The following is a 15,289-nucleotide window of genomic DNA, read 5'->3' on the forward strand; positions in this document are numbered from 1 at the left end:
TAGTGTTTATTTATCATGTTGACATTACATCCCTAGTACTTATTTGTCTTATAACTGGAGGTTCCTCCTTTTTTTTCTTTTTTTAAATCTATTTATTTTAATTAGAGAATAATTAAAATATTGTGATGGTTTTTGTCATACATCAGTATGAATCAGCCATAGTTATACATGTGTCCCTTCCACCTCCCCCCAACCTGTCCCTCTAGGTTGTCACAGAGCACTGGCTTTGGGTGCCCTGCATCATACATCAAACTCACACTGGTTGTCTGTTTTACATATGGTAACATATGTTTCAGTGCTATTCTCTCAGATCATCCCACCTTCTTCTTCTCCCACCGAGTCCAAAGATCTGTTCTCTATATCTGTGTTTCCTTTGCTGCTCTGCATGTAGGATCATTGGTACCATCTTTCTCGATTCCATATATATGCCTTAATTTACAGTATTTGTCTTTCTCTTTCTGACTTGCTTCACTTTGTTTAATAGTCTCTAGATTTATCTGCCTCATTAAATCTGAGTCAAATGTGTTCCTTTTTATAGCTTTTGAGTAATATTCCTTTTGCATTCTCATCCTTTTGAGTAATATTCCATTTTGTGTATGTATGACAACTTCCTTACCCATTCATCTGCTAGTAGACATCTAGGTTGCTTTCATATCCTCGCTATTGTAAATAGTGCTGCAGTGAACATTGGGATACATGTGATATGTCTTTTCCCATTCTGGTTTCCTCAGGGTATGTGCCCAGTAGTGGGATTGCTGAGTCGTGTGGTAGTTTTATTCCTAGTTTTTTTAAGGAAACTTCATACTGTTCTGCATAGTGGTTTTATCAGTTTGCATTCCCACCAGCAGTGTAAGAGAGTTCCCTTTTCTCTACAGCCTCTCCAGCATTTATTGTTTGTAGACTTTTTGATAATGGCCATTCTGACCAGTGTGAGATGATTCCTCACTGTGGTTTTGATTTGCATTTCTCTGATAATAAGCGATGTTGAGCATCTTTTCATTTGTTTATTGGCCATCTGTATGTCTTCTTTGGATAAGTGTCTGTTTAGGTCTTCTGCCCACTTTTTTGATTGGCTTGTTTGTTTTTCTGTTACTCAGCTGCATAAACTGCTTGCATATTTTGGAGATTAATTATTTGCAGATGTTCCCATTGTTGTTATTTTCTCCCATTCTGAGTGCCATCTTTTCACCTTACTTATAGTTTCCTTTGTTGTGCAAAATCTGTTAAGCTTAATTAGGTCCCATTTATTTGTTTTTATTTCCATTACTGTGGGTTATGGGTCATAGAGGATCTTGCTATGATTTATGTCAGAGAATGTTCTGCCTATGTTTTCTTCTAAGAGTTTTATAGCTTCTAGTCTTACATTTAGGTCTTTAACCCATTTAGAGTTTATTTTTGTGTATGGTGTTAGAAAGTGTTCTAATTTCATTCTTTTATACATAGTTCATCAGTTTTTGGAAAACCACACCACTTGTTGAAGAAACTCTTTTCTCCATTGTATATTTTTGCCTCTTTTGTCAAAGTTAAAGTGTCCATAGGTGTAAGGATTTATCTCCATGCTTTCTGTTTTGTTCCATTTGCTCTATTTTTCTATTTTTGTGCCAGTACCATACTGTTTTGTTGACTGTAGCTTTGTAGTATAGTCTGAATTTAGGAAGGTGGATTCCTCCAGTTCTGTTCTTCTCCCCTCAGCCCTCGTCTCTAGGAACGACAAATCTGATCTGTTTTACTGTGAGTTTGTTTGTTTTTGAAGTATAATCAACCTAAAACACTTAAGTTGAACTAACCTAAGTGTTAGGTTAGTTCTCTTACCCAAAGTAGTGATTTGGTATTTCTGTACATTTTAAAATAATCACCACAGTAAGTCCTATTACCACCTGTCACCATACAGTGTTATTACATATTTATTGACTATATTCTTCACCCTGTGCGTTTCACATCCACGAGTCATTAGTTTACAGCTGGGTGTTTGTAGTTGTTAATATCCCTCACCTATTTCTCTCCTTCCCCTCCTCCCCTCCCTTGGCAATGTAGTCTTGTATCAGTGGCATAAGTTTTGAAAACAGGCTTGCATTCTAGATCACCTTTAATAAGTATCACTGTTATGAGACTGGGAAGTCATTGGTCTTTTTGGATTTTCCCTTGTTCACCTTAAATTGGAAATAGTAATACCTGATTACAGGGCTGTTGTGTAAACTGTTTAGTATAATGTATATGCATGCTGGCCTAAAGCCCTCAGTAAATGTTAATTTCCCTTCCTCCTTAGAAGATGCCAACCTTATTTACTCTTGACTGTTTTCACACATTAAGATGGACATCAAAGAATAACACATAAAGCATTTTTGTTTCATTGGTTAGCAGTTCACTGAAGGCATAACCATAGTTGTTTGCTAAATATGTGTATAACGAGGCAGTTTGTAATTAGACTAGCTCAGATGTTGAGATTATTGAATGTGTAGGTGCAGTTAACAGCCTTCATTTCTGGTAAGTGACTTACTTAGGAGGATGTATGCTCATGTAAGCAAGAAAGACTATTTCCTGGGAGGAAGCTGTGGTCTCCAGATCTTTATAATGTCACCTTTAATCTTTTTGTACTCATGAGCATTGTCCTATACAGACTATTTTCTTGAGGCAGTTTCTTGCTTGAAGTAAATGAAGCCTCCTTATGAGCCTGTTAAAACTACACAGACTGTCAGCAATATGGAAAAATTGGATGTTTAATCAGGAATGTGAACATGTGTTTCAGGTAGAGAATTCCAAAGATAATGAAGATAATATTCTACAAAGAGAAATTCCTGCCAGACAGTCTCGAAGAAGGTTTCGGAAAATTAATTGCAAAGGAGAACGCCAGACTATTACTGATGATGTGGACATTAACAGCTATCTTTCTGTGAGTATATTTTGGAACATTTCATTGATATTCCTTAATGTTCATATATAGTATGAACACACATATTTTAGGTAATATCAGCATATATTTTTGGTAATAAACAGTTGGGGCTCTACACATAAAAGTTTGGGGGCACGTAAAGATATCTATATAATTTTTAAAAATGTTTCTGCTGTGTTGACTTTAATAGAAATACTGTTACCAATGGGGTATTTGTTTTTGTTTAAATGGTGTAAAAGAATTTTTTTTAATGTATCTTTTTAGACATGCTTGTGGATTTTCTTACCTTTTTGTTGCTTGAATAGTATGCCCTGAGTGCATGTGTGCCCAAAAACTCAGAAAATAGACTCGTTTGGGAGCTTTTTTTTCTTTTATGCCCTAAGGCATACAAAAGAAATAAAAAATACGTCAATTCTTCCCTTCAGGTGTGGGGCAGTTATGCTACTGTATGCTAGTACAGAAATGTATGCAAGTGTTAAAGGTATGTTTTCACAGGCAAATACTGAAAGATGATAAAATAAACAACTTCCATAAAACCAGAAAATCTTTTCAAGTCTTTAATATTGAAATGATAGATGCCACTTTTCAGATTGAAAAGTATTGGTTTGGCCAAAAAGTTTTATCTGGATTTCCCATATGGTCTTACAGGAAAAACTTGAACAAACTTTTTGACTAACACAATAGTTAAATTAAGAAATAAGGATAATTTAAGAAAGAATAAATCCAGGTATGTTTTATAAGTTTTCAAAGGAAACTTGATCCCTCAAAATATAAAAACAGCCTAGAGATTTAGGGTATCAAAATTCCCAAGGGTATATATTCTTTTGGTTGTCAGAAACAAATTCATTCCATCTTAGAAATAAGGAGGATTATTTAGGGAGTTGTTTGTGTTAGAATGTTAAATTTGAGCAGCTATAAGGATTTAGTTATTATTTGCCTCATTTCTTTGATTGAGCACATTCTGACAACAAACAATAACATATGAAGTAGTCCTCAAATTTTTTATTACATAAAGTTCATTTCCTGTTTTTATTATTTAATGGTTTGTTTTGTTTTGTTTTTTGGCTATACCATTTAGTTTGCAGATCAGATATTGAACTTGGGGCCTTGGCAGTGAAAGTGTCCAGTCTTAACCACTGGACTGCCAGGGAATTCCCACTTGTTATTTAGTAACTTTCCCTGTCACTAATTAACTTTAGCTAATTCAAGTTGTAATTAAGTTTGGACTTATTACACAAATGATTCTTACCTGTTTTTGAAAAATTAAAAATTGATTAGTCCCATCACTCAGTTATGGAACTACTAATGACATTTTGTATATTCTTGGATAGAACTTTTCTGGGTCTTTTGTGGTTCCATATGAATTTTAGGATTTTTCCCCTAATTCTATGAAGAATTTCCTATGTATTTTGTTAGAGATTACATTAAATCTGTAGACTGCCATTTTAACAATATTAGTTCTTCCAGTCTAAGAGCATGAGCTATCTTTCCACTGCTTTGCATCATCTTCCTTTTCCTTTATCAGTGTTTTATAGTTATCAATATACAGGTCATTCACTTCCTTGGTTAAATTTATTCTTAGGTATTTTGCTTTTCTAGCATAATTTTAAACAGGAATTTTTTTCCTTTTTCTTTGATATTTCATTGCTAGTGTAAAGAAATAAAACTGATATCTGTATTTTAATCTTGTATACTACTACCTTGCCAGATATATTTATTAGCTCTAAAAGGGTTTGTGCGTGAATAATTTAGGGCTCTTTATAGAAAGTATCATGTCATCTGAAAATAGTAACAGTTTTACCTCTTCCCTTCCAGTTTGGATACCTTTTATTTTTTTTCTTGTCTTATTTCTATGACAGGGACTTCCAATAGTGTGTTGTCCAGAAGTGGTGAGTGGGCATCCTCATATTATTCCTTAATTTAGTGGGAAGATTTTCAGCTTTTCACTGTTGAGTGTGATGGATTTGTCATAAATGACTCTTTTTATGTTGAACTGTGTTCTCTCTCTACCCTCTTTGGTGAGAGCTTTTTCATGAAGAGACATTGAATTTTGTCAAATGCTTTTTTTTTTCCGTCATGTGGTTTTTTTCCTCTCCTTTTGTTTAGTGTGGTATATCACAGTGATTGATTCGTGTATGTTGAACTATCCTTGAAACCCTAAAATGAATCCAGCTTCATCGTTCTATATGATCCTTTTTACCTAAAATGAATCCAGCTTCATCGTTCTATATGATCCTTTTTATATATTTTTGGATTTGATTTGCTAATATTTTTTGAGGGTTTTAACATCTGTATTCATCAAAGATATTGGCCTGTAATTTTCTTTTCTTGTAGTGTATTTGGCTGATTTTGATAGCAGTGTGATTGTAGCTTACTACAGTGAATTTGGCAGTGTTCCTCCTTCTATTTTGGAATAGTTAGATAAGGATGGGTATAAGTTTTAGTAGCAGATATCTTTATCAGTATTGATACAGTAGATAATTGGTCTAATGACTACCATAGGATCTTTATTTCTTTTGTGGGTATTATCAGCAGTTCAGAGAGATCAGGAGATATCATTTTTTAAAAAAAAATATTTATTTATTTGACTACACCAGGTCTTAGTTGTGGCACATGCATGTTCAGTTTTACTTGTGGCATGGGGGATCTAGTTACCCAACCAAGGATTGAACTTGGGCCCCTTGCATTGGGAGCATGGAGGTTTCAGCCACTGGACCACCATGTGAGTCCCAGAATCATTATTTAAGATAGTGGTGGAAATTGACAGTTTCTTTTTCCCTTTTTTTTTTTAGTTTTTAATTTTTTTTCCATTTATTTTGATTAGTTGTAGGCTAATTACTTTACAATATTGTAGTGGTTTTTGCCATACATTGACATGAATCAGCCATGGATTTACATGTATTCCCCATCCCGATCCCCCCTCCCACCTCCCTCTCCACCCGATGCCTCTGGGTCTTCCCAGTGCACCAGGCCCGAGCACTGGTCTCATGCATCCAACCTGGGCTGGTGATCTGTTTCACCCTAGATAATAAACATGTTTCGATGCTGTTCTCTCAAAACATCCCACCCTCGCCTTCTCCCACAGAGTCCAAAAGTCTGTCCAAAAGTCCCTAGCTCTTTTGTCTCTCTTTTTATCTTTTATCTTTTGTCCTACCTCTTTTCAAAGACGATGGGCTGCTTTTCTGGGTGCCTGATGTCTTCTGCTAGTGGTCAGAAGTTGTTTTGTGAAGTTTGCTCAGCGTTCAAATGTTGTTTCGATGAATTTATAGGGGAGAAAGTGGTCTCCCCGTCCTATTCCTCAGCCATCTTAGCTCCTCCTTCTGACAGTTTCTTTTTTCATTTGCCAACTATCAACTTTTTCTTGCTAGAGTGCTGAAGGTCAAAAATTCTTAAAGATGTATGGAATGTTTTGTTACGGTAGTTTTCTTAAGTATCATTAATCCAAACCTGTACGTCAGATTTTATGAGCATTAAAAATTTTACATGTGTTTGAAAGATACTAAGTGAGTGCCTAGAATGATTGAAAAAAATGATTTGTTCTTATGAAATATTTTCAGTCTTTTCATGTACATTGCTTTGTATAAAGATGAGAAGCACACTCTTAACTTGAAAAGTTTTTTTTTTTTTTTTTAATGTTAAAAGAGCACTTCTATAACGGTAATAACATTATTGAAACTCCTTTGGGTATTGCTCTTAGAGCTCACAACACATTTAAATATCTTCAAATATTCCCAGTGATTTCAAAACTTTAATCTTTGGGGAGGATGTACTTGATATTTGGAAATAGCATAGAGGTGATTGGGAGTAATATTCAGTGAATAGGATGGGTAATTAAGACAAGTAAAAATAGTCTGTTATTTAGATGAGCCATCTGTCTGAATTCTTCTTTCATTTACTATGCAATTGGGACATTTTATCTGAACTGTTTATGCTTTGGTTGCTTTACCTCTAAAAATGAGGATGACAGTATTGAGTTTGCCTGTCTTTCGTGATGGTGCTGATAGAACATATGTGCACACTCAAGGTTTAATCAGTTAATGATATCTCTAGGTTCTTTCTCTCAGATGTTTGTGCCCTTATCTCAGTTTCCCCATGTCATTGCCTTAGTGTTCACTATCATTCTTTTTAGAAATGTTTTAGTAGCATCTCCCACCCCCTGCCCCACCGACCTTTATTGTAAAAGCAATGATTTTTCATTTTAAGAACTTAGGAGAATTTTTTAATTGAAAAGTATTATATAATTTCTACATTTAAAAATATCCCTTAATCATTTTGTTGATTTCGAGTTCTGTTTTTTCTCTTCTCTCTGGTGTGTACTCCTAGCTGTATTCTTTATGTTCTCCTCTATCCCGTGCTACCAAGTAATTCATTCATTTCACTTTTATCAGTAAAAAGAATTGTTTAACAATGTTACTTCTTTTAAACTCTTAAGCCTTTTTATGGCCTACTACCATCTATTAGAAAGTCTAATGATCTAGAATATTTATCTGACATGTAGTCTAAACCAGTTCTGTCTAATAGAACTTTCTGCAGTGATGCAAATATTTTATATCTGTGGTTTCCAAACTGATAGTAACCAGCCACATGTGGCTTTTGAGCATTTAAAATGTGGCTGGTATGACTGAGGATTTTAATTTAAAAGTAAAATTTTTCATTTAAATAATTTATATCATCTCATGGGAGGAATCCATGATTTTTTCTTGGTAGGGTTAGGTATACATGTCTACATTGCTGTAGTATCCCATGTATATACCTGTTACTGTTTATTATACTACATTGTATTTTTTTTTATTCAAATGTCTGTTTCTCCCATCAGAGTGTACATGCTTTGAAAATATGAATCATGAATCATCATGCTTATATCCCTCAGAGCATGTTGCCTGTTAAAGAAAATAGAGTGCCTGTTTATATAAGCTTGTTGAGGTTTCTTGTGTAACTTGGGGCAAGTTGTGTATCCTTCTTAGTGATTTTATATGTATAAGAGACTCTGCTCAGTGTCTCGTGCATTGAAAAACATGCAGTAATGTCAACAATTCCTGTTTCTATTATTTAAAATACTCAAAAAATATCTTTGTTCCTGTTACTAACTAATTTTATTATTTATTGATTCCTGGCTATAAAAATGTTTACCAAAATATGCATAAATGTAAAGCTAACTGAAAAATGTAAGATAAAGTATCAAAGGGAGAAAAAGGTAGGAAATACAAAATCAGGCAGGTAGCAATCAGCCATCTGTGCCTTTCACAGTTTTCTTGTAACCTGTACTCTCTATGGTTCACTTTAAATAATTTCTTTTTTCAACCCTACAAGATAGAGTGCTTATATAAATGTATATGAAAGTCACTGAATTAATTGCCTTACTATATATAGTAATAAATGACTAGAAGCCAATTAAATGATGACAAAGGATGTCTGCTGGAAACTGATGACTGGTTTTGAAATTATTGACTTGAACACCTTTTTTCTTTTAGTAATTAACAAGATCAGTAGTTTAGCTCAGGTGTCTTAAAATGTATTAATTTATAAATATATTTATTAACCATGTTTTTACATGTATTAATTTATAAATAGATTATATATTTTTAAATATGTGTATTAATATGTGTTAATAAATAAATTATATGTTGGTAATACATGTATTTATAAATAAGTTATGTATCTTAGAAATATAGCTCAGAAATATTTAATTTTTAAAGTACTGAGATTAATTGATACATAAATCCCTTTCTCATCTGGCCCCAGCCTACCTTTTCAGCCTTCTGGCCCCATTATTTTGTAGATTGTTCCTTCTTTTGGTTCTTCTCTCACCCTGGAAGTTTCTTACAGTCTTCTTTAGTTAATGTAATTCTGTCCTTTGATGATTCAGTTTGAACCTTAGCTTGCTATTTGCTTCTTTTATCCCGAATGGTCTTCTACCATGTCTTCCTGACAAAGTCCTGCTCAGCTCCTACAGCTATAGTCATCCATGAACTCTTTAGAGAAGCCTTCCCTAACACTTCCATGTTCCTAGATTGTGCTTCTTCTGATTGAAGTAGAACCCATAAGATGATATACATACTTACATGCATTTGCTCATAATTATGTTCTCTTCAGAGTAGTGAAAGTCGCTCAGTCATGTCCTAATTTTTGCGACCCCGTGGGCTATAGTCTGCCAGCTTCCTCTATTCATGGAGTTCTCCAGGTAAAAATATTGGAGTGGGTAGTCGTTCCCTCCTCCAGCAGATCTTCCCAACCCAGGGATCGAACCCAGGTCGCCTCCATTGCAGGCAGATTCTTTACCATCTGAGCCACCACAACTTAACTTAAGAATTTCTTAAATGTATGTGTTTTGTATAGAAAGTTGACTACTATGTTTTAAATAACCTACAACGGTGAACATTTTTTCATAGGTAATGAGTTGAATTTTTAATTGTTGTTCAGTCACTAAGTCATGTCCAACTCTTTGAGACCCCATGGTCTGCAGCACACCAGGCTTCCCTTTCCTTCATTGTGTCTTGGAATTTTCTCAGATTCATGTGCGTTGAGGCAGTGATGCTGTCTAACTAGCGCATCCTCTGCTGTTTTGCTCACCCTTCTTTACATGTTCTCTTCTGCCCAGTTCATTGTTTTAGCGTAGTATGGCAGGTGGTAAGCATGGTGTGATACTCTAGAATCTACTGTTTCATTTTAGGCTCACAGATTACTAATGCAGCAAGCATTTCTTTCTCATTTGCTGCTTATGTAATTGTGCCTTATATTCCTTGCTGTCCTGCAGTGCTCCATATTTTGTTTGGGTTTATAGTGTACACAGAGAGATTTAAGACATTTGTCAGTGCTCCTGAATAAGAGTTCGAGTGTGATTGCTGAGGTCATCTCATGGAATGAATCTTAGTCCGTTTAGGCTGCCATGACACGGTAGCAGACTGAGTGATTTAAAAAACGACAAAACTTTATTTCTCGCAGTTATGAAGGCTAAGAAGACCAAGATCATGGTACTAGCAGTCATCATGTTCAGGTTCTGGTAAAGGCCCTCTTCTGGACAGTAGACTGCTTAACCTCTTGCTTTCTGCTCACATGGTGGAAAGAGCTAGGGAGCTTTGTGGAGCCTCCTTTTTAAGGGCACTAACCCTGGTCATGAGGTTATAACCTCCTTCCTTATAACCTGATCACCTTCTATAGACCCCACCTCCTTATACCATCATCTTGAGAATTAGAATTTCAATATGTGAATTATGCAGGAACACAGACCTTCATAGGGGCATCTCAATATTTGTCTCAGGACCACCCATTTGGACTTTCAAATAAACTACATCCTTGAAATGGGCAGGTTTATAAGAGCCAGATCCCTCAGTTTAATATGATATAATAAACATTAAACTAGGAATCAGATGATATGAGTTCCTTTTCTCTTTCAAGTGCTAATTTTCAGTGTTTTTAGGACCCTCAGTCTCTGCATCATGTATAGGAATTGAACTAGCTACCAAGTCCCTTTTAACTGTGGACTGCCAACCCCTTTTTGTGTCCACATGGTAGAACAGAGCTAGGAAGCTCCCTGAGGCATTTTTTATACAGGCACTAATCCCAGCTCCGGCTTCCACAGTGGCTCAGTGGTAAAGAATCTGCCTGCAGTACAGGAGCTGCAGGAGACACAGGTTCGACCCCTGGGTCTGGAAGATCCCCTGAAGTAGGGCCTGGCAACCCACTCCAGTATTCTTGCCTGGAGAATCCTATGGACAGAGGAGCCTGGTGGGTTACAGTCCAAGGAGTCACAAAGAGTTGGACATGACTGAAGTGACTTAGCACATATATGCAATCCTAGTTTCAGATCTCTCATGGCCTAATCACCTCCCAAAGGCCCCACCTCCTAATGCCATGATTTTGGAGATTAGATTTTTAACATCGCAATTTGCAGGGGGAGGTAGGGGGTTCGAGGAGAAGAGTGGGAGTGAGATGCAGGCCTTTAGACCATAGCAGAGCACCAGTGAACAACTAGTTTAATCATTTATTCAAGTCAAAATGGAGGAAATATATGTACTCTTGTTGCATATATTATCATAATTTCAAGTTTGATCTGCTAAAGTCATAGTCACTGATTGATAAACTGTCCAACAGTGTGAACTTTATTTGTACACTTGATGGATCCTGATTGTTCTTAATTATATTTTGTATTTGGTAAATATTTGTAGAATGAAAGGATAAGTGAGTAAACAATCTTCTGTCACTTCTGAAGTAAAGAAGATTGTATATCTGGAGCCTTTGCCAGTTTTACTTGTGTATAACACAGTGAGTGTTGACCAGGTTACTACTGAGAAATTTGGAGTCCAACCTCTGAGAATCTGCAGCTTTTCAGTATTGCTTTTCACCCTATTTGCAAGCCAAAGTGCTCTGGACAGAGAAGTTCTTTATGGTACTTTATACCTTAAAAACAGAACAGGAGTTTTCTCTTTTTATTCATGGGCATCTAGCATCTCCTAGGAGAATTTTTCTCAGTTGTCTTCTGTGAAACAATGTAGAATTCAATAGAAGGTTCTTGTACCTAGTTACAGGGTCATGAATTCACACATGGACAGAGAAGAAGCAAAGGGATGTTACTGTAATCAAACTAAGTAGGACAAATGCCTACCTAGATCAGATTTAAAAAATCTGTGTGTCACAGGGGGAAAGTTTCTTGTAGTAATGTCAAAAAATATAGAAGAATATTAAGAAGGAAATAAGTTTACTGTAATCCTCAAAACCAGAGATAGCTGATGTGGCTAATGATTTTCAAATGCATGTTTCTTGATTAAATCGTCAATTCTTTTTGACTAATTTAGATAATGCTGAATATTTAGTTATCCTGCCTTTCTACTTTTCAAGGAATTAAATTTTTCTCTGAACATTATTTTTTTTTTTTTTCACTTTTAATTTTTTTTTATTAGTTGGAGGCTAATTACTTCACAACATTTCAGTGGGTTTTGTCATACATTGATATGAATCAGCCATAGATTTACACTTATTCCCCATCCCGATCCCCGCTCCCATCTCCCTCTCCACCCGATTCCTCTGGGTCTTCCCAGTGTACCAGGCCCGAGCACTTGTCTCATGCATCCCACCTGGGCTGGTGATCTGTTTCACCATAGATAGTATACATGCTGTTCTTTTGAAACATCCCACCCTCACCTTCTTGAACATTATTTTTAATATTAATATTACAACAGAATATTCTCATGCAGTTTCATTTTCCTCCTATTATAACTTGTATGAATATATCTGTGACTGATTTTTTTCCCCTTAGGATTGATTCACAGTGTATGAAAATTTTTTTTCATATGGATATGAAAGTTATTTTTAATGCTTTACATAAATATTGCTAACTTCTAAGTAGTTTTAAAAAATTTTTTTTTATCATTCACCCTGTATGAGCTTCAGGAGCGTTGGAAGGAGGGCAGGGGCATGCCCGTCTGGTTTTCTGAGACAGTTCTCTCTTTTGTTAAGGTGACACTGATTCCTTTGGATCTGCCCAGGGAACCAGAATTGGAAAGATATTTATCATACATGAAACACTTTACAGAAAGCTCTTTGGAAGATTGTTTGAAGCAACTCTGATACTAATACGTGTACACCAATGGCCTTAAGATAATGATTTTTTAGAGCAGTCCAAGGGAACTAACTACTCAGACATTGCAAATAGATTAATAATGCTGACTGTTACTGCCTTTTAATTTGATTTGTTATCTATTCAGTAACTGTACTGCTTAGCATTTAGCTTTTGTAATATCAGAAAATGCAGTATTTAAAATTAGAGAAGTGATAACAAAAATAGTCTCTAATATAATCCAGGAATTTATAGATGGACACAATATTCTCAATAGTTTAAAGTGAGATTTCTTTTTTTTCATTCATGTTTATAGACACAGGTGTCTATTTTAATTGTTGGGCAGGTCTTATTTTTTGTAGAAAACAATACATTAGATTAAAACTTTGCATTAACTTGCATACAGTATATAGCATACTTGACTGATTACTGTAAATGCATAGTGTATTTTTTGTGTGTGTGAGTGAAAAAAAATGCTTGCTGCGACTGCACTCTGTAGTGGAAAGTAGAAGCTTGGTGGTGCCTCTTTATTGTTCCTTTGGTTTCACTGATTCTAATTATAGAAGCTTACATCACCTTAGTTGATGATGAAGGCTTCCCTCTCCCTCTTTGGTTTTTTCCCTCCATCACTCCCAAAGGAGGGATCATATTTCATAGTGCATGTGTGTCCTGCTGGGGCTCTGACAGGGTTTCCAGCAGCGTGGTGCTGGTCGTGTAGTGGACGTGGATGACAGTGTGCTGCAGCACACCGTTCCCTGCAGAATAGGAGGAGAGGGCTGCTGCTGTGGCTTTCCTTTCTTCAGAAAGGCTGAGGAGTAGAGGGGATGCAGTTTCAAAGTAGGAAATCCTCAGGGGCACCAGTAATTAGAGTTAACCATGTCTGATAACTACAAAAATTCATTTCAAATGTTGAAGTTAAGCAAGGGACAGGAGCTGGGTGGGGAGTAGGAAAGCTTACTGTGATCCTTTAAAAGGGCTTGCATGTTGCCTCGGACATTATGGTAGTGTCATCTATTCATTCATTTTTCAAAAGGATTAAAGTATTTTTATTATATATATAAGCACATTTAACAGTTTATATTTTAAATGCCAATGCTTAACAACTAAAATACAGAAATGAGTGGCCTGTGTGTTTTATTTTGTAAAACTACATAATTTTTCTTTTAATCTTCATCTCCTTTTGAGTTTGACTTCTCTAAACTGTGGTTATATTTCACTGTGCAGATAGGGAATAAAGTGTATGTGTGACTGTGCCTGAGATTACTATAAACCTGGTTTTTGTTAATGTTGAGTTTTTGTTTTCATAATGTCTAGAAATGATAACTTATTCTCATTTTTAGTTTTCTGATAGCTTTTTCCATTATTACCTTTTTTCTACTTCTTGTCATTGTTGTTACTTATTGAAATAACGGGTATATTTATAGTTTAATAACTATTAGAACCTCATATTTGGCTTTCTATACAATATGATTTCAAATGTTCTGCTTTGTATTTTTGTTTGGAAATAGTTTAGGTAATATATTTTAATTAGTTTATACAGTTAGTGTAATTTATAATATGAATATAATTATTAACTATATAGCATTTACATTTTTATGAAACTATTTTAAATGGTTTGAAGCTTTGCAGATGCATACATTGATTGCTTTATTTGGTAGTAGTTTGAAAGATCTTTTTAAAGCTAAAGATTTCATCAGTGTGGCTTAGCATCATTGTGGCATTTCACGTGCAGGGAAGATGTGTTCTTAAATAGTTATCCTGTGTTGATGATTGCTAGACAATGTGTACATCAGGACATTCTCCCTTGCTTCAGTTATTTCATTTGAATTGGTGAGGTAATGGAATGAGCTCCATGATAAAAATTTTTAAGTAATGAAAGTGAAAAGTCTTTTATTCACCTAATCATATATTTTAGTTATTTGATAAATTACTGACTTTTTAAAAGATGCTTATGTTTTTGACCAGTAGTTAAGAGAGTAAGTCATTATTTCTGAAGAAACTGTGATAAAGTGTATCATCAGAGGGACGGTGGGTTCACATGCTAAATATATAATTTGACCTGTTTGTTTCTTTCATGGTATTCTTGCACAGGGAGATTTTTTCATGCTAGGCTCACCATACAGTTCCCTAGAATGGCAGATACTATGAGACGATTGGTAGAACAAGGAAAAGGATGATGTCATCTTCACTTTCAGGCCAAACTAAAGGAAAAGAGAGTTGTTCCTTTATTGAGCCAGTGTTTACTACAGTAATTCTAACATATGGCATTAAGTGGATTGCATTTCACACACAGGGCAGAGTGTTTTTTAAAGCAGCTAAGAGATGGCTGTCTGTCTCTCGCTCAGCTTGAGCTCCTTCTTTGTGCACTATCATCATGATTTATAAAAAGGGGAAAAGGTGCCCTTTACGATTTTGCTTTTTGATTTGGTTGTAATTTATCCTGTTGGTTCTATACATGAGTATGATTATTAGCTCACATTGAAACTAAAATGTTGTTCGGCGGTATTAATGTTTATGTACAAAATGTCTTTTAGAAATTTATCTTCAGAAAATGTTTGGCTTCACTTACAAGGTACCTACTATCATTATTCTTTTTTTAAAAAATTACTGTTAAAATTAGATTTTAGTTAATTTATTCTTGAATACTTAACTTTTTGTTGAAATTCCAACCCATTGTAGTTTATTTAAATTAATTGAGTTGAAAAAATATATTGGTGCTGGAAAATCAACCTGTAAATGTTTTCTGTGTTTCAGGTTTCAAAAGCTAGAGTCATGTTTATTTGCTAGACTTAGTTGTATGTTTATATGTAAATTTTGTGTGTTCTTTTGAAATCTTTTCAGAAAAC

The 15,289-nt window shown here is 35.1% G+C and overlaps 1 protein-coding gene across 3 annotated transcripts in view; it reads left to right on the forward strand.

Moving 5' to 3' along the window:
* Window positions 1-15,289, forward strand: part of RAPGEF6 (Rap guanine nucleotide exchange factor 6) — a 226,782-nt gene that overhangs the window by 85,593 nt on the left and 125,900 nt on the right. For all 3 annotated transcript variants that reach the window (XM_043912175.1, XM_043912173.1, XM_043912174.1), the window contains exon 6: window positions 2,747-2,890. In XM_043912175.1, coding sequence (XP_043768110.1) covers window positions 2,747-2,890 — 144 coding nt within the window. The remainder of the gene's footprint in view (window positions 1-2,746; window positions 2,891-15,289) is intronic.

The sequence above is a fragment of the Cervus elaphus genome, chromosome 9 (assembly GCF_910594005.1).
Source record: "Cervus elaphus chromosome 9, mCerEla1.1, whole genome shotgun sequence".
Lineage (NCBI taxonomy): Eukaryota > Metazoa > Chordata > Mammalia > Artiodactyla > Cervidae > Cervus > Cervus elaphus.